The following is a 20,906-nucleotide window of genomic DNA, read 5'->3' as shown; positions in this document are numbered from 1 at the left end:
AATTATATCTTAGTTGGGATCAAGTACAAGCTACTGTTTTATTATTATAGAGAAAAAAAAGAAATAATTTTTAAACATTTCGATTATTTGGATAAAATGGAGTCTATGGGTGACGGCCTTTCCATAATTTCTGGATAACGGGTTTCTAGATAATGGATCCCATACCTGTACTCACATTGTTTTTAGACATTCTTATGTTTAAATGTATATTATTTCCCATTAATTATATGGGCTAAATAGACATACCGAAAGTGCAGACCATAGAGATACATATACAATATATATATAAAAGATTAACATACACTCTTGTACTTACACAAACAAGAAGAGCTGGGACTGGGGTGCAATATTTAAAATGGATCATAGCAAGCAGGCTGGGTAAATGACCTTCTCTGGCTCCAGAGAAACATAACCTGGTGGGAAGAGAAGCAGAATCAGTGGAAATAATGAATGTCCTTATGTCTAGATGTAATGTTGTCTGAATGTTTTATATCACACCTCTTGTGACTGCTGCATTATGTTGTAATTATTGTAGTACTAAGGAGGATTGCAGAGAAATAGTTGGGTGGAAAAATTTTGGAGGACTGATATAAAACTTTCAGATCAATAAACTGCGGAAACAAGGAAAAGAAAAGATTGGATATAAATGTTCTGATGTGAGTTTCAGTATTGGGTGGTAAGTTTGGAGATACTATGAAAACGACAGTTTTGGGAGAACACAGTTTAGTAGCTCACCTTCAAAGAGAAGTCTACAGTAACGATGAGCGAATAAATTTGGCAGGCGCGAATAAACTCGTGAAAGAGCATCAAAAAATCTGCTGCGTCAAAAAAAATTTAGGCTCACTTCAGAATAGTCGAGCGTCAAAATTATTTGGACGTCCATTGACTTTAATGCATTTGGACAAAATAGGCACGTGTATATAAAAAAAAAGCATTGAAATTGGCGAGTGTCAAAACTATTTTGACGCCCATCGACTTCAATGCGTTTTACGAATTTTTTGGCAAAATGGGACAAAGTCACCCATGACTAGTCTGCAACTACCAACTAACCTCCAGTGGCTTGTAATTTCAAGGCTCATTTTGTCCCCTGAGGTCAATGAGCTCAGGCTTTGCACGTGAAAGATGTCTTAAATACAACTTCTACCTATGCCGTAACAGTAAGGGGCCTATTTTTTATGCTGTGAAAAACAATGGCTAAAACAGCACTTCGGCAGCTTTTAGGTGGCGAATGGTCGAAGTCGAAGTTTTAAAGAGACAGTACATGATACATTTCGATATTTGGATTTCAAAGTTTTTTTCAACTTCGACTCGAAGCTGGACTATTCGATGGTAGAACTACCCAAAAATTACTTTGAAATTCGAAGTTTTTAACTTTCGAACCTTCACTTCAACCTTTGATAGATCTGCCACTTTGTGTTAAAACTCACAAATTTGAATATAAAAGCACCAGCTCGTATGTAAATTCGAATGTGAGATTTATCACCCCTCGATTCGAATTTTCAGGTCGGGACTATTGGATCGAATATTAGATGTTCGCGTTTTTCAGAAATAATCTCCCATTCGAGATGTGAGTACATGCAAATGTATTAAAGTAAAAAAAATTCACATACATTCAACCTTTGATAAATAACCCCTTCGGTAAACCCAATAGGCTGGTTTTGTTTCCAATAAGGATTAATAATTTCTTAGTTTGGATGATGTACAAGATACTGTTTTATTATTACAAAAAAAAAAAAAAACAATTTAGAAAAATGTGAATTATTTGGATAAAATGGAGTCTATGGGACACGGCTTTCTGGATAATGGGTTTCCAGATAACAAGTCGCCTACTTGTACACGTATTTGTGTTTTACATGCTTTGAAACAATTATCTCTGGGTTTTACCAAAGCAGCCATGCAGTTTACTACACCACCATCAAAATATTAGAGAGTAGATGTAAGAGTTTTTGTCACCAACAAAATGCTGCTTCTAGATTTCGCAGCAACGTCTTAATACATGAGCCAGCACTAGTAAACTGATATTAGTATAGAATGTGATAAGGGTCTATCTAAAAGTCGAGGAGAAACTTTAAAATCATTATAAAGTGAGCTATGCCTTTGGAAAAAATGCTTGAATTCAGTATCTAGGATTAGATATCAAATAGATGGCAGTCAGATTAGAAGAACATGTGCTTCTCAATATGTAATTTGTGGAGATATCCAATGACTTCTACTTTGTCACATGTTCCCTAAACTATTCACTCACTTCCTGTTAACCTTTTACTGTTAACCAAACTGTTTGAAATACCATCTGTGGCACACATAACAAAAATGCCCCAAAATTGCTAACATTTTAGTTTGAGTTTGTTCAGTTATTTCATCTCTGTATTGTGGCAGACCACTTTCCCTGTTAGTATAAATTTGGCATAAAATATTCTTTTGTTTGCTTCACAGAATATTTATTAATAAAAGTGTGAGCCTGAAAGAGCTAAAGCCTAAAAAAGAAAAGTGCTAGAAAGGTTGTGTTCAATATACAGGTACAGCAACTCGGTAATAGTAATGATCCATGCATTTCATATTGTACACAGAAGCTCCACATCTTCTGATCCTGTTTGGCCATGTTTATGAGTGTCAGAGGCACTGCACATGCTCAGTGTGATCTGGGCTGCCATTAAAGGGGTTCTTCCAACACTTTTTTCAGTTCAGTTGGTTTCAGATAGTTCACCAGAAATAAAGACTTTTTCCAATTAATTTCCATTTTTTATTTGCAAACTTTTTTCTACTATTGAGGTTTGAAGGTTACATTGTCACCTAACCATGTCTTTCTGAAGCAGCTTGGGGGTGGGGGGATGTCTTTGCTACAATTGAATGTAACAAATCGGAATCCACACGTGGATCACTGAGCTGCCATAATGAAACACCAGGGACAGAAAGATCAACCTTAGACTTCAATTTTGGAAGAACGGTAAAAAATTATAAAAACGGAAAGTGATTGCACAATGTATTTTTACTGGCAAATAATCTGAAAATATTTGAACTGGAAAAAGTGTATGAAAGGTGAACGACCTCTTTAAGAATCTTTTGCCATAGATGCTAATGCTACAAAGATTTTTGTTGCAGAATACACTTGTTTCTGTACTGTCTAAATCTGGCCATAGGCGTAAAGATTTGATCATGCAAATCTCCATTTTGTAAAATTTTCAGCTGTGTGTAGAGTGTTGCGACAATTTTCGTGCCATGGAGATCGGTCGTTCAGACGATCGGACAGGTTAGAAAATTTACTACCGATAATATCTCTGCATGTATTGCCGATCTGACGATATCAGTGAGAGACTGTTGCCAGCTTTTGTCGGACATAACTTTTGTACGATTGCTGTCAGGGGCAGAATATCGTCTGATCTGTTTTTTTACTTCTTTATTTGATCTGACTGGTTAGTGGCAGGTCGGGAGATGGCATCTATGGCCAGCTTAATGTTACACATAGGGCCAAATTCATTAAATTTTGATTTTTCTTCATTTTAATAACCTATCACAATGAAACCCTTGAAGAAACAATGTATTGTGGATAGTGAAATATAAAAATGATAATTTTACCACTAATTAGTGATTTGCTATAGTGATTTGTAGCACTGTGCCACTATAAAAGGATTTTCACATGATTTCCTAAGAGGGTTCGAGAAGATGATTTGGAGCATCAAAGCATGGCAGGCAAAATGTCCTACATCACTGTAGGTGGCATAAACAAAATAGATCTTTTAAATTAAAAGAAAAATGTATATATTTGCAGAACTACATATATACAGGGTTTGGATTTATAGAGCTCCTAACTTGGAACATTTTCTCTGGTTGAAGTAGGAATTAGTAGCAAAGCTGTTCTGCATAAAGATGAATATCTCATCAAAAGAGCAAGATGTTACTAAAAGGCCATTATTTCAGTATAATTTTAACAGCAGCTTCCACAAAGGAAATTCCTTATTGTTCCATAAGATTTTAGCAAGAACTGAGCTTGAAGACACATTTTATCAATATTGTAATCAAAAGAAAGTGAATTTGTTTTATATGGGAGAAATGTAATATAAATTCAAGCAGGAACACTCTGTCAAGCTTTTTATAAATTAGAAATGTTGTAAAAATAAGAAATTTTAATGGAATTAAATCTACTTAATTTCTGTGGAAGAAGCTCTAAGTAGTCATGGAAGTTCAAGGGCAGGCAGTAAGTAAAAGAGAGGGAAGAGAGGAGGTGTCTATGCAAATGCAGGCAGTGCTTTATTCATAGGGCAAAAAACACGTTTCCACACTCTGCATTGGAGCACGGAGACTTTATTTTACGGGTATGATGCCAAGTGCAAAAAACATGTTAAATTGCACCTTGTTTTTGCACTAAACCCTGCCCTTCACATTAAAAAATTACTCCTATCATACAAGAGAACAAAAAGCAAAATAAATATGCTTCTGTTTTAAGAGACAAGTCACCTAATACTTCAATCCTACTATTTCAATCCTAAAAATCTATTTCTCATCTCATCTTTGTGGATACATTCTGGGAAATGTAAGAAAACGTCCTCTACATATTAAATAGTGTCATAAACTTCAGGTAGCAAAGAATACATGTAAACAATTAGCCGATTAGGGATAGTATTTACTTTATCAAAGGTAGTCAATCCTAGGGCAAAGTGAAATGAGTGAAATGAATCAGTAACTGCTAAATATGTTAAAATATTTTGGATACTCTATGTTTAACACTACCGTAAAGCTTGATCAGAGATTTGAAAATACTGATTAGATTTAAGGTGTTAGCTACTAAAACTACAGTGTTAAATCATACTTCCTCAAACCTTGATGAGGTAAAGAGGTATCCATTTATCCCTCCGAAAGTGGACAGCGCCACTGAGACTGGCATGATCCAGGAAAAATAACCCAGTAGCTTTTCACCAAATGTCTAAACCAACAGAAGGTAGAGAGGCTGAAATACAGAGGCAGGAGGCACAGGATGCACAGAACACTTTGTCTATGGGAACAACCTTTCTACTTACAACTGCAACAGCATTTGAAGACATGAGTTCTTGAGGCGACATAGCAGTAAAGTATGCGATATTGGTGAATGTGTACACAAATGTCACCAAGGGGATGGATATGAATATGGCGCGAGGTAGGTTTCTAATAAGAAAGAATCACAAAGCAATATTAGTGGAAACTCAATTATGACTTTAAAGTCTTATTTTATATATATATATATATATATATATATATATATATATATATATATATATATATATATATATATATATATATATATATATATATATATATATATAGTGAATAAAGTACCCCCTCTTGTAAAATATAAGGATATTAAAAGTTACAGAGGAGTTTCATGACCATATAAAAACACGAGGCCGAAGGCCGAGTGTTTTTATACAGGTCATGGAACTCCGAGGTAACTTCTAATATCCTCATATTTTACAACTGGGGGTACTTTATTTATTATAATACACACGTTTCAGTGAGTCATGTGACAGAAATTACATCACTACTCACCGTTTATAACTGATGACCTCACTAGTCACCGTTTATAAGGATATAATTTACAATATTCATGGCTTTTGTGTATTATATATATATACATACACACACACACATACTATTGCATAAAGTGATAAAGTGTAATATCTCCTCTGCTTAAGTAACTGTTACCAGCTTATGCCTTTGTTTTAATGTACTATTTATTTAAACCCTACTTAATTCTTTATTTTAATTTATAACTATGGGCATTAAATCCTAATAAAATTGGTGTATTTTAGTGTGGTCCATCTGGCAGTCTGTGGTCCCCATCCAGCTCACAGATCTACCTGTTTTGGTTCAACCATCTTTCTCTCTCAGTGTTGTTCTAGACTCTAGGGGGAACCTCTAATACAGTGAATGACAAGACACTATTATGTGACTGCATATATGTAGGAAATACTAGCAGTTAATTCATGTGTGCTGTCAAATTCTAGCACTTAGGTAAAGAGAAAGAAAAATAGAAACATGAGCAAGATTATGAGAAAAGAAGGGAACTGTGCAATACTAGGGGCACAGGGAAATTGCACAGAAGAGAAAACTTAAAACATGGAGGGCAAATTCGAAAAAGAAGATGTAAGAGGGTAGAGGAGAGTGAAAGTGGAGTGCTTTAAAATGTTGATGCGATGAATCTGTAAAAATGGAAGAAAAAAGCTCAAAACAGAACATAACAGAAACAGTTAATAAATGAAGGAGGAAAGACAAGAGAGAAGACAGAAGATCAGGGAGAAATGGATGAGGATAAAAAGGAGATGAAAAAAAAGAACAAATGGTCCATTGGTCTGAAATCAACAAATTAGGGGAGAGCAAAAGAAGAAGGAAAGTGCAGACAAGATTTGATGAAGAAAAGGGAACAGAAAAGAGTAATAGGTAGAAAAAATGAGCATGAAAAATTAGAAAAGAAAGTATAGGCAAAAGGATGAAAGAAAAGTAAAAATGAAACTGTGAAAGTTTAAGGAGCACATTATAAAGAACAATGGGCATAAGACATAGACAAAATACATTTATGTATGTATAGGTTTTTAAATAGTGCTATTTTTGTATGCAGCACTGCACTGTACAACAATAAATTAGTGAGGAGTCATAATAATAAATAGAAATAAATACAAAGTACAACTGCATTAAAGAGTCAGAGCTAATTGTCAGAAATAAGAGGAAGGAGGTCCCTGCCCCACAGAGCTGACAATATTAGAGGAAATATATTTGCACTGCTCTATACATTAATCAGTAGAGATATACTCAAGACAGTCATACTTCTAAAATTCATTCTCACAAGATTCAACACCCTTTTTCATCAACTAGGTCTCCAATGGTTCTTAATGATTTTCCTCTGTGTAATTTTATACCCATGTTTGACCATGCATTATACAGCAGTTTAGCAGTGTAGTGTAAACATTTCTTTTATTTATTGCAATGGTAATATCACTACATTCAGACTAAGTTGGCATCTTAAAAAAATCTAAAAAAAAAAGGATTGGACTCAATCTACAAATAAAAGATATTTATTACATCAAAAATAAAAAAGGGGGTTACAAAAAATACCAAAATAAGTAGTGAGCCCAACATGTTTCGACCATAGTAGTCTTCCTCAGGGGCACAAATAATAAGAAATCAAAAGAAAAAGGCAGGAGTTGGCATCTTATCTGCTTCAGGAACACCAATGGGCCTGCCCAACTGATATCTCGCAAATTGTCTAAATATCAATTGTGCAAGTTTGAAATTCTGTCAGACGAGAAGCGCACTCACACGCTTATCCAATCCTCATCCAATGGGTCTCCCCCCATGGGTGATCTGATCAATGGCCTTGAATGTGGGAGGCCAAATCATGCCAAGATCCGCACCAAACTAGCAACTTCACCAAACGGGCAGATATGGCCTTGACCCTTCATATATATTTATAGGCACAGGAAGTATGAGGATACACTTAATTCCAATGAGTTCCCAAAAAACAACAGATAAAAACTACTTGCCTTCTAGGTTCAACCATCTCTTCTGTGACATAGTTAAGAAAGTTCCAACCACTGAATGCAAAAGATGCTTGCAAAAAAGCAAGTGCCAGCTGCCCCACCGTCGGAATCATCCAAAAATTAAACGCATTGCTCGGTTTGAGCTCTTCATAGTTTCCTGTAGGTTAACACCATATACACATCAGAGTTGGGACAGAAATTGCATAGAGTCAACTATTTTCAACTTTGTGTAATGTCAGGCTGGATTTTAGATCCAATGCTAAAGGTTTTAAGGACAGCTACTGTACATCTTTTAGCCCAAGTAGTTGAACTGTTTGCTCTAGCAGTTTTCAGTTAACAGGTTTGGTATCCAATCCTAATCAATCAAAAGCTAGGTACCTTTAAATATCTGCATGAATCCGACTACAATAATGAGTCCCAAAGCTAAGAGTTTCCCAGCAGTAAATATATCTTGGATACGGGTGGCCCATCGAACACTTGAGCTATTCACCCAAGTCAACAGCACTGCAGAGAAAAGAAAACAGAAAAATCTCTAAGAACAATGGCGTGGTGTCTGCCATAGAATAAAACCAAAACATTTTATAAAAACAAAAGTGGATGTAATTTGTGCTCAAGTTTTATGGTTCAGTGATGTGGATATGAATTGCAGAGACAAATGATAGCCAACATTACTTACACAAGCAGACTATAGACAGGACTCTGGAGGCATCGTAGGGAGGGATACATTCAGGGAACACTGGCTGAAGGACATAGTTGGAGAAAGTCAGCGTAATAACTGCCAGACTTGTTGGATACATGATGAGCACTGTACTCCAGAGCAGGAGAAATCTGTCTCCCCAAGGTAAAAATAGAAAAATAAATAGTATGTGTGAGTAATTTTCTCAAATAAATTCAAACTTGCTTTTGTGAGCAGAACTGCAAGATGCATGGGGCTACAGAATTGAGTTCCATCTGTAAACTGTATAGTCTACATCACTACAATGTCTTCATTTAACTGTGGATTTCTGATGACATTGTTGCTTGCTCAGTAAACAGTAGATATACCGTATCTTTGATTTCTTATAATTAGGAATAATTATATCTTATAATTAGTGATATATGTGTGCTGATGCCCAGTGCATGTTACAGTTGCAAATACAGGTATGAGACCTGCTATCCAGAATGCTCGGGACCTGGGGTTTTCCGGATAATGGATCTTTCCGTAATTCGGGTCTTCATGCCTTAAGTCTACTAGAAATTCATTTAAACATTAAATAAAACCAATAGGCTGGTTTTGCTTCCAATAAGGATTAATTATATCTTAGTTGGGATCAAGTACAAGCTACTGTTTTATTATTACAGAGGAAAAGGAAATCATTTTTAAAAATATGGATTATTTGGATAAAATGGAGTCTATTGGAGACAGCCATTCGGTAATTCGGAGGTTTCTGGATAAGGGATCCTATATCTGTACAAGGTTTAGGCCCACAAAAGTTCCTGTATGCTACAGCAGAACATGTTTAGTGTAAGTGTAAAGATAAGTATATGCAATATCTTGGCAAATATGGTTTGTGATGATTCTTAGTAAAACATTTATTGCTTTAATGATTATATTGTTGTATACAATATAGTACATTTCAAGACATAGTGGATCTGCAGAGGAATGTCCATACAGTGCATATAACAGATAAGTATATGCCTACAAATACACATACAGTATGATGATTCATAGTTAAACATTTTTGTTTAATAGAACTAATTTTTCTTTAACTGTACATGCCACAGACCCAGCATTTAAAAGCCACCAAGTGATGTCTTTAATACCACAAAACTTGCCTGGGCCTTGCCTATGGTTTAGATGCAGCGGCCACAAACCCATCATTTAGGTCCAATCGATGAACTCATTAGTTCAGTTTTGCGCTGACGACTGCATGCCTGTTGTTTTAAAAGTGAGCTTAAGTCTAGACTAGCAACATGCTGGGCATGTGGGACATTTCCACTTCTCTACTAGTTACTGACATGTAGAAAAGTCCAGCTACTAAGTAAACCATTTAGAGTTAGACTTTTCCAAACAACATTAATATGAATGAATGAATTAATTAAAAAGCTTGAATGTGAAAAAACAAGTGGAACGTAATGAATCACGTTCTACCCATCATTTTTAAAGAGTGTGCCAATATTCTCAATTAATCTTGAAAACCTAAAATGAAAAATAGCTTGAAATTTTATAATACAACTTCTATATGAACTAGCCATTTTTTAGGTGGCAAATTGTTTTGCAGATCCTGGCAACTTTCATAAAGTGAACAGATGTTTTAACCGGTTTGTAAAACATGCAGTATATGAATATACCGATGCAATGCTTAAAGGTGGCCATAGACGTTCCGATTTTTTATCGTAAGACCAAGCTTATCCTGAAACGATCTTTTAAATGTATGATTTGTCCATCAACTAAAAAGACCAATTCAAGTGACCATTTTCAACCTCTAAACTGAGGTTAGTTGCCTGTTTGGTCCTGCAAACAATTGGACAATAGATACATTTCACTGTGAACAATGAAAAGTTTCTAACCTGACCGATCAATTTTTTCGACTGTTGTTGGATGAAAAACCATTAGCTGTACAATTGTTCGTCTTAAAGTCTATGGCCACCTTTACTCAGTCAAAACAAGAAATGTGCAAGTATATTTAATACTTTGCTTTTTTTGCATTCTTGTAACCAGCACAATTTGCTAGGAAAAAAGGACCAATTGCTGGATGCATTACGTCTTTCAACAGTAATTGTATATAAATTTTGACAATGTCAATATGGTGCCCACTACAAACAGAAACAGTAACTAATATATAGTGCCAGGATCAAGAGATTCATCCAAGAAAGGTGGATGAATATATTAAAAAAAGTAGTTGGAACTGACTTTCAATGGCTGCTATAGTGTTCCTTTAATATGTTTTTCCTGCACTCATTATATACCCACTTACATTGCTGTATATTTATGGACATTTATTGGGGATCACGGTAAAAATTTCCATTCGTTTTTTTGTTTTTTGATTGATATCACTTTTTGTTCTGCAGTTCTGTAGTTTGTAAATTAAACTGTTATTAGAAACTAGAATGGCAGACTGGGAGTTGAATAGGAGAGGAACTGAGCAGAAAGATACAGTAATTCTGATGATCATTAAAAAAAGATAATGAAAACCAACTACCTGCATGTGATGTGATAAATGTTAATGCTAAGGCAAACTATTTCTGGTGCACTTAATTGGTATTCTAGGACATTTAGGGGATTATTTACTTCAATCCAAAATTTCTCACTATTTTCGTAAAACTATTTCAGCCAAAATCCCTGTGCACATTTTTACTGATTTATTTTACAATAAATCTGGTGCGGAAATATACTCAATACAATCCTGAAAAAATCCGGTATGATTTTTTCAGTTTTTCCCCCATGAAAACTCTGATTTCTTTGAATTATCGCCCAAAAATTCTTCTGATTATTGTATGAAACCCAGCGCAGATCATGATATCTTCCAGTTGTAAAAGGGACATCTGCCGTTCACTTCTACATGGTTTGAGTTAGAGTACTTTTTTTCTTATTTGGACTTTTAGCAACATTGGGGTTTAATAAATCACAAAAAATTCAAAATTGTGTTTTCCCCTTTAGAACAATCAGACTTTAATAAATGCCCCCCCCCCTTAGGTTTAAGCTTGATATAACTATGGGGCAAATATATTACCATGGCAACATTATCTAAAATAATTTCGTTATGATCCTTGTCTGACATCAGTATGAGGCCAAGGCCAGGTTCCAGAGGTAACCTTTAACAAGTGAGGGTTCACTGGAAATTATTTTGTCACAGTCAGCAGAAGTGGCTCATAGCCTTATATCTGTATCAGCCCAATACACTTTAAAGCAATATAAAGAAAGCCCATAGTCTTTGTAGCATTATTTCTTTTGAACGGCAAATTAATAAATTAGAAACTAACAGCTAAGCTTTTTTGAAAAGTGTGAAAACTGCAGACTAAGCACAATAAAATGTTCCTTATTCTGCTGAGCAGTTAAGGAGTCATAGAGAGAGAATTTACATTTATTATTACAAACAGTTCCAGTTTAGTTTAAAGAAGATGTGGATTTCTTGGGGACGAAAGTAAACAAAGTTTAATGTGTCTAATACTTACCCTGCTAACCCACCAAAAATCTCAGTGACATATGAATAATCACCTCCTGATTTTGGGATAGTTACTCCAAGTTCAGCATAACACAATGATCCAAGGGCTGCCACTCCTCCACCAAGAACCCAGATAACCAATGCCAATCCTACAGATCCAGTGTGTTCAAGGACTCCTTTAGGGGAAATGAAGATTCCTGAGCCTATAATATTGCCTGAAAGAAAGAACAGGTTCAGTGACATTTTAATTAAAAGATGAATGTAAATATTTGTCTTCAGTAATGTTTTAATTTAAGCAAAGGACTTCGCTTAGCTCAAAAGTCTGGGGCACACGTCCCAAATCTTATGTATAGTGTGACCTATGTGCCATTAACCACCTGAAATGGAAAGTTAATTAATCTTAAAATGAATTCCATGTTGGTGTGCAAATCTCTTTGAACACTATATATATTATCAATGAAAAGAGATCTTTCTGCAGAGCATTTTCCAGCTGTTGCTAATTTTCCAGCAAATGGTAAATGAAATCCCAAAAGGATAGAAGGGATATGATATATTGTGGGATCTTTTGTGTGTTAGTGGCACTGCACATGCTCAGTGTGCTCAGTGCTGCCTCTGAGTTGCTAAACTTAATCATCAGAACTTTAGCAAAACTGGGGTTATATCTCATAGAAAAGGCAATGCTACAGGCTGGTTAAGTACCAATTATGATGCAGAAAGCAGTGGTATATATGCTGACTTGTAATAGGAATCTGATTTAATTACTAATTTGCATTTTGTACACTGTCTTGGACTTTGAAATAACCCCTTAGTTCTTAGTGGAACATTTAAGATCCTTTAGCATTTAGGAAATGTGCTTTGGCATGTAGGGAAGAATTAGATCTCACTCAAATAACTCCATTCCAGTACAAATAAAATCTAACAAAATAACTGCTTTTGCACAAATTCTGCATGTAGAGAGAGACATGTTTGGTGATTTTTTTTTTTTCAAACTTGTTTTTATTAAAGGATCTTCACATAATAGTTACATAGATACCATCAAAAATAGAAAGTATATGTCAGTTTTGTAACATTATGTTCATGTAATAGACGTGTTGTAATAGAGTAGCAATAACAAATTAAACTAAACAAACAGCTCAGACAAAGTACTTCGATAATCAGAGAGAGCCCCTATATAGGATTCCGTGAATAAGAGCCTAATAACCTGTTGGCGAATGTTTGGTGATTTTAATATAGTGAGCTCTAATTCAGCTGCTAGGCAAACAGAGCCCCCCTATAATATATATTGGATCTGTCAATGATTATTTGACACCCAACTGCTGCATGAAGACAGAATGAAGAGGAAACAGATGCTAAAAGAGGAACAGTGAAGATAAACTTTATTATTTCAAAAAAATATATTTTTTATATTCAATTTTCATTTTTGCAACAGTTCCCCTTTAATAAAACCTTTCCCAAGCTCTTTATGTTCAGTCGCCCCCTTAATACAGGATGATCCTCAAATATTTGCCTCCTCTGTGCTGTGTAGACATTATCAAGACTGTGCTGAAGCTTTGTTTACAAAGCAGTTGTTGTGCGGCACTGTATTCCAAATGTCATGCTTACTTCATCATAAAAAGCAATTATATTTTTTTACATGATCTGTCCTTTATGAAGCCATGATCAAGGAATGTCATGCTCCAAAGCATAATCTTGAATTTGATCCCTTAACAACCTTTCAAATAACGTGCACATCTCAAATGGATTTAGAATGTCAGGCTGCAATCCCTTTTTAAATATTTGAGCTTCCCTTAAATCCATAGGTACCGTACCAGATGAAAAAGTCTGAGAAAAATTGGTCAAGCTCAAACTCAACTAAGCTCTATTAAGTGTATTTCACCATGTCCCAGACCTTGTTTACATTAAATCTAGATTTGAGTACCATGTCCTGGGTCAGCCACTGACACAGTTTGATTAAGCTGAACCATCTGTGACACTACATAGTGGGTCCTGAAACTCTATTATATTGTATAAATCAAAGAAAATTACTGATTAAACACATTTGCTATTTCAGAGTCCCTTATAACCAAATTATTTTGCTTGTGAAGCATTCAGTTTCTAATTTTCTATTGGTACCTGATTTTATTTTACTATTAATAAAAAAGAAAATTGGGATTAGTTTTGAGATCCAATCAGCTCCTCACTTGCTTTTGTTGCCTTTTGATTGCTTATTTATTATTTGTTTGTATTGAAATGCCTTTAAACAAGCATCTGTCCCCTCTGACTTGTAGTTTTTATATTATTTCCATTCCTATAAACTTGGTTAAGCCACATAGGGTGGTCACTAAACGTATCCTTCACATTGAGAACACTTTTTAAATGACAACCTTTTATGCTAGTTTTCTTACTTGTAGACCTAACATTCCAATCAGATTCTATATCTTTACTAATCCTATGTTGTTTAAGTTTACTATCCCAGTGTATGTTTATTTTCTGCAACAAACATTGAGAGGCCCATTTACTAAGGTTAATTAACCCTCGATATTCGACCATTGTAGTAAAATTTACCGTAAATACTTAGATCGAACGATCGAAGGAAAAATCGTTTGATTGAACGATTAAATCCTTCGAATCGAACGATTCTAAGGATTTTAATCCATCGATCGAACGATTTTCCTTCGATCAAAAAAAGCTTAGAAAGCTTATGGGGAAGGTCCCCATAGGCTAACATCGGTGCTCGGTAGGTTTAAAGTGCCAAAGTAGGTAGTCGAAGTTTTTTTTAAAGAGACAGTACTTCGACTTTCGAATGGTCGAATACTCGAACGATTTTTAGTTTGAATCGTTCGATTCAAAGTCGAAGTCATAGTCGAAGGTCGAAGTAGCCTATTCGAAGGTCGAAGTACCCTAAAAGAAACTTCGAAATTCGAAGTTTTTTAACTTCACTCGAGCTTAGTAAATGTGCCCCTAAATATTTGAAGTGGAACAATGAAAGCAAAAGTTTGATTGGTTTCCGTTACTGCTCAGGGGTACATTTGGTCAGTGTATATGAAAAATTGAGCCCACTGCTTTACTTAGATTCACGTGGGGGGTTATTTATCAAAATCCAAATTTTTCTGATTTGGTTAAATAAAAAAATTCGACCAAACTAGAATCCATTATTTGACCTTATTTATTATTTGGCGCAATTTAGGTTTTTCCCCAAATCATATGATTTTTTCAGACTTTTTCCAAAAAAGGATTTTTGCCCAAAATTTTCTTTGTGCAGAAAACAGAAACTTCCAAATAGGATGGGGACCTCTCCCACCTCTCACACACAATATTATCTATTTTATATACAACCTCGGCAGGTCTGAGATGGAGGATTTTCTAATTCTGACTTTTTGCAACATCAGACTTTAATAAATCCTGAAAAATTCAAGTTTTTTTTTTTAAAAAAAACTAAAAAAAATTTGAGCTTTGCACCAAAAAGCCTGTCCAGACTTTAGTAAATAACCCCCTAGGTGTTGAAATGGAACTGGGTGACTCTAAATATGATTGGTGGAACAGACCAGGTAGACGCAGTATTCTGCCCTTTATTCAACACTACGGGGCAGATTTACATAGGGTCGAATATCGAAGTCGAAGGATTTACCGCAAATAGTTCAATCAAACGATCGAACGAAAAATCATTAGATCGAACGATTAAATCCTTGGAATCGTTTGATTCGAAGGATTTTAATCCATTGATCGAACGATTTTTCTTTGACCAAAAAAACATTAGAAAGCCTATGGGGACCTTCCCCATAGGCTAAAATTGATGTTCAGTAGGTTTTAGGTGGCGAAGTAGGGGGTCGAAGTTTTTTAAAGAGACAGTATTTCGACTGTCGAATGATTTTTACTTCGAATCGGTCGATTCGAAGTCGAAGTTGTAGTCGAAGGTCGAAGTAGCCAATTCGATATTCGAAGTAGCCAAAGAAAACATTCGAAATATGAAGTTTTTTTTCTTCTATTCCTTCACTCGAGCTACAGATGAAGCCACTTGGATTTGTGAGTTAAATGCGTCATGACTCAGGGTTAATTAAAGAAACTGTGTTATCTAAAGTCATCTTAACTCATTTAATGCATTTAACCTTTTCATTAGCATACCAAAGCACCATTGTTCACAATGGGGAATGGTTTAATTAGATGGGATGCTGTGACACAATTTTCTGTGTTAAATGGGATAAGTGGGATATCTGTGTTTAGTTATTCTGTGTCAAACAGGCAAACCAAAGTGGCTGCATCTGTAAGTAAATGGGCCCCTACATGTTTCGAGCCAAATTGCCCTTTTGTTCTGCTGCAAAAATGCCCTTTATAAGACACTACTAGGGGCAGATTTACTAAGGTTCGAGTGAATTTTCGAAGTACAAATTTTTTTTTTGGATACTTCGACCATCGAATAGGATACTACGACTTCAAATTTACTTCGACTTTGATTCAAAGTAAAAATCGTTCGAATATTCGACCAGTCGAAGTACTGTCTCTTTAAAAAAAACTTTGACATCAATACTTCACCAACTTAAACTTGCCGAAGTGCTATGTTAGCCCATGGGAACCTTCCAGAGCAATTTTCAATGTTTTATATATTCGAAGGAAAATCGGAATACGATCGTACGATGAATAAAATCCTCCGACTTTGAATGTTGGCGGATTCTATTCGATGGTCGAATTTCGAAGTATTTTCCACTTCGAAATTTGACCCTTGATAAATCTGCCCCTACATGTTTCGAGCCAAATTGCCCTTTATCAAGTTGATAAAGGACAATTTGGCTTGAAACATGTTGTGTCGAATAAAGGGCATTTTTGCAGCAGAATACTGCGTCTACCTGGTCTGCTCTACCAAATATATTTTGCACTGACTATTAGTACCTTGGACGTGGTACAGGGACAGAACCTAAAGGTTTAAAAGCTAAGGGAGAAACACCACATCCAGTGGAAACAAGGACATTTTTGAGACTCAAAATATGATGTCAGGGAAGCTAGGGATATCTAAACAGTATTCAACTAAACACACAAAGTTGCCAGTTTGGCAGAAACCTTGTCAGATCTGATTTCTCTGGATTCTCGTGCTTGAAATTTCTTGTATAATTTAACTGCCCTGGTCTCAGATGATGCCAAATTTCATAAGCAAAGCAGAAAACTAGATTTACTTTTTTTTTTATTTTTCAACAATGTTGATTATTATTTCAAAGCCAATTACAAAGGAAAACATCATTATACTGAAGATGGAATCATGCATGCACTGTTTTAATATGACCACTGTCCAGGGTGCTGAACTCTCAATAACTGAACTCTAACACTGATCCCTGTAGAATGAATTTAATTGTGGCTGGCTGGGAAAGACTTATATAGCAACAAAAACCAGCATGGGTACATTTAAATTTATGAGTGAATTTTAGGCCTCCTAAGACCCATGTGATGTCCAGGGCCCACTGAATTGCATGGACATAGTGGCAAAGTATAGAAGATATATAGGTATATGGTGAAAATATCAAAGAGCATTGTCCCAGACTGGGGTCCACTGGGATATCTGGTACTCTGCTTCTAGAGGAGAGGTTTGTGCTTTCCACACTAGTGGCTATGCCACCTTTTATATGCTCCAGGTAAGTGCAGCAATAGATGACTACAGTCCTAGAATCTTACTTGGTGTAAGCATATGTAGCACTTATTATATTATCCCCCATACCCCCTGATTTTACTCAGTGTCTTAATCAAGATGTTATATTCTTTTTTCTTTTAAATGTAGAAACATTGCTTTGAAATGCCCTTCATGCTTCTAGACCAGTGATCCCCAACCAGTAGCTCGCGAGAAACATGTTGCTCTCCGACCCCTTTGATGTTGCTCTCACTGTCCTCAAAGCAGGTGCTTATTTTTGAATTTCTGGCTTGGAAGCAAGTTTTAATTGCATATAAACTAAGTATAGAGCCAAGTAAAGCGTCCTGTAGGCTGCCAGTCCACATAGGGGCTACCAAATTGCCAAACACAGTCCTTATTTGGCACCCCAATATAGTTTTTTAAGCTTGTGTTGCTCCCCAACTCTTTTTACATTTGAATGTGGCTCACAGGTTAAAAAGGTTGTTCTAGACCAACATACAGTAGGAACTGTTTAACAACACCCAAAAACTGTATGGGACCAATGCAATTGCATCTCCAATTGATCAGAATCAGAGCTCATCAAAAATCATCATGCATCAGAGCTCATTCAGATATTTTTTGTTTTATTATTAAATCTGATCATGCATGTAAAAATATAACGGTCTAGATGTTAAACCAACTATTTGGTGTGCCAGTGAAACATTGTTAGCTATGGTCCACAGAGACCAATATAGGACACAGCTCCATTCAAAGGTTTCAAATTTAAAAAGCCTTTATTTGGTTCATGGCTTTGTGATCTGTAACACACCGTTTCTGGCCTGCTCCCAGCCCTTTATTATAGTCCATAGAGATAAATACGGCCCCTGTCCTACAGGATTTTTCATATGTATACTGTATATATATATATATATATATATATATATGAACTTCATGCAGAGCTTAACATGCTACTTGTTCATAAAACTTACTGTACATCATGTGTATTGTATAGCTTTAGCCATTACAGGCTACCTACTTTAAAGGTGTGTTGCATTCAAGAGCAACAAACAAATTCCAATCTTTAAATCAGACATATACATTTCAACAGTGACCAGGTACTTTAGTGGTTTAAAAAATAGCTTAAAGGGATGGGAAAACATGTTTTTTTTCCAAAATGCATCGGTTAGTAGTGCTGCTCCAGTAGAAAAAAAAGAACAGAGGTGAAATATTTTATTCTTTACTTCAGTAAATTAATTCAAACCAGAACCCTACTATGCTTGTAGTTTAAGGGTACATCTCTTTTCTGCCCCCAGCTCTCCAAATTAGGCTTCTCAAACTCACTCGTAGACACATAAGCATTATCCAATGAGACAGGCAGATATAGAGGTCAGATTTAGAAAAAAATCTATATTGCATGTGTCAACAATTACATGAAACCAAGAAGCAAAGTTCCATTCCTCATGTTGCTGGAATATGGTTCCTAGTATAACATTGGTTATTTCTTTGAGCAAACTGTGGAATTCATGGTTAAGAATGCAAATTGACATCCTTAAAGAGATACTGACACCAGAAATTAAACCTTTTTTGCATTTATCATAATATTGGCTTTGCATTCTACTTATAATGTTGCTATAAATTATTGGCCTGATGCTTTTCCATTACCTGTCTGACTCCCTGTGTTCATCTACGAGGGGGCTGCCATATTTGTGCAGCAGGAGTCCGTTAGTTTTAGGAACTTAACCGAGAGGTTGAGATGAAACAGTTAGGTTTACAAAACAGTCAGGTTTAGGAACTTTAAATAACAATTACTTAGAAAAACAGACCTCTCAGCAAAAAACGATCAACATGACCTATAGGTCTGGTTTTAAAGTCATACAGACACTACTTTTTAAAATATGAATGTACATTAAAAGTTACCTATAGGTAACTTTTAATGTACATTCATATTTTAAAAAGTAGTGTCAGTATGACTTTAAAACCAGACTATTCATATGTAGCTGAGACATGCAGTCTCTTTTAATAGAATGTCCCACCTGTTGGGTAATCAATTTTTTAGATTAGTAGTGTGGACACTTATGTAAAAGAAATATAATAATCATGCAAAAAATAAGAAAGGATATACCTAGAAACAGTACACGCAGACCCCCATGAACAGTGTATAACATCTGGCAGAGATGATGAATGGGAGAACATATTACCATACCAGCCCATCAGTCACCCTCCAGTATAAACCAGTTTAGGCTTACTTGCTGCAGAATATATTTTAAAATTCAGCTAACCATTTGAGTTCTGGTTCTGGTTGTTTAAGGGCAGAACTCAATGGCGCGAGAGTAAACGGACAGTACAAAGGCTTATGGATTTCTTTGCAGCGTAAAGCAATTTATCACTTGTCCGGATTTCACCTGAACAGTTCAGTTGCCCGTGTGAAAAGTTTCTGTCCGGATTTTCAAATTAGAAAAACTGAACAGGAGATTAAAGTAAATGACATGGAGATCAGCCAATTGCTGACTGCCACATCATGAGTCCCGCCCATGATGTCACCCGTCCGCCTCAAAATATCAACCGCCCCCGACATTCCCGCACCCCCATGTCACTGACCCACCCCCCTGCCCCTTTTTGTCCAAAAAAAAAGGTGGCAACCCTTGTTTCACTATTAAATGACTGGTCTGAGAAGTATGGCAGCCCTGTCTGAATGAATGAATAAAAGGTGAAGGTATTACATACTCCAATACCAGTGGTAATACTAAATGACATAGAAACCCTTCCTTTATACAAAATTGTACTGTGCTAAATACAGATTTGTCTGGAATTTTACACAGCAGTTTATCCCTTTATGCAGGGAGAATCTGCAGGTACATGTATCCCATAGATACCTTACACAAAGACCATCTCTACCCATATTCCTCATCCTCTGTATTGTACATACAGGAAATTCTTTGTATTAATAAAACAGTTTCATTTATCAAATGCCAATGAGGTAATTACAATGTAAGAACTACACATAACTAAATAAACAGATCGGCAAACTGCTTTGGGAGAGAGATCCTAGAAAGGTTGCGTCTCCTTGCTTGAACATAACCCATGCAAATGACTTACACGGAAAGGCCAGCTTTAAACACAGGCTGAACGTGCATTTGTCAAGCAGTTACGACCGTGCACGGAACAAAGAGCTGGTATCTTCTTTGCAAGACAGTTGTCTAATGGCTCCAAGTTTTCTTGCTAGAAGGAAATCTCATTCGTACTCAGCAGAACCTCTTTATTAGGCAGCAAAGGCATTTAGCTTAGTGGCACAAGGTCAAACTAACACCCCAGCCACATTCAGAGTCCCTTCATTTTTCCCCAGGCAACCACCCTGAGAAATGATGTCCCTTTTCCTAAGTGCTCCCTGCTTGGCATGCAGATCTGCAAGCAGACTTTCACACATTGGCTTGCAAAAAGGCAGCCAAAGCAACTGCGGCCACCTAACCCTTTAGTGTCTGAAATATATGCAAGCAGGGAAGGAAGAAAAAAGAAGCAATGAAGTACTGTACATTCATGGGAGAGTTTGATGAAAATCAGAACCATTTTTCTTTCACAAGCTTGCACTTGATTAAAAAAAAATACAACTTATATATGCTAAGGAAATAGCATATATAAAACTACAGAATAATTTTCCCAGTACACTATCACTGTCAATAAAAATAAAAT

At 35.9% G+C, this 20,906-nt stretch overlaps 1 protein-coding gene across 1 annotated transcript in view; it reads right to left on the bottom strand.

Annotated features, from left to right (window-relative positions):
• slc7a10.S (solute carrier family 7 (neutral amino acid transporter light chain, asc system), member 10 S homeolog) overlaps positions 1 to 20,906 on the bottom strand; it is a 44,827-nt gene that overhangs the window by 11,102 nt on the left and 12,819 nt on the right. Inside the window, exons 2-8 of the mRNA XM_041561215.1 lie at positions 11,661 to 11,865; positions 8,182 to 8,333; positions 7,884 to 8,009; positions 7,509 to 7,662; positions 5,013 to 5,136; positions 4,815 to 4,918; positions 317 to 413 (exon numbers count right to left, since the gene is read on the bottom strand). Of these exons, the coding sequence (XP_041417149.1) occupies positions 317 to 413; positions 4,815 to 4,918; positions 5,013 to 5,136; positions 7,509 to 7,662; positions 7,884 to 8,009; positions 8,182 to 8,333; positions 11,661 to 11,865 (962 nt within the window). The remainder of the gene's footprint in view (positions 1 to 316; positions 414 to 4,814; positions 4,919 to 5,012; positions 5,137 to 7,508; positions 7,663 to 7,883; positions 8,010 to 8,181; positions 8,334 to 11,660; positions 11,866 to 20,906) is intronic.

Source organism: Xenopus laevis, chromosome 4S, assembly GCF_017654675.1.
Source record: "Xenopus laevis strain J_2021 chromosome 4S, Xenopus_laevis_v10.1, whole genome shotgun sequence".
NCBI lineage: Eukaryota > Metazoa > Chordata > Amphibia > Anura > Pipidae > Xenopus > Xenopus laevis.
Note: the sequence above shows the minus strand (reverse complement) of the source record. Positions and strands in the feature narration are given on the sequence as shown.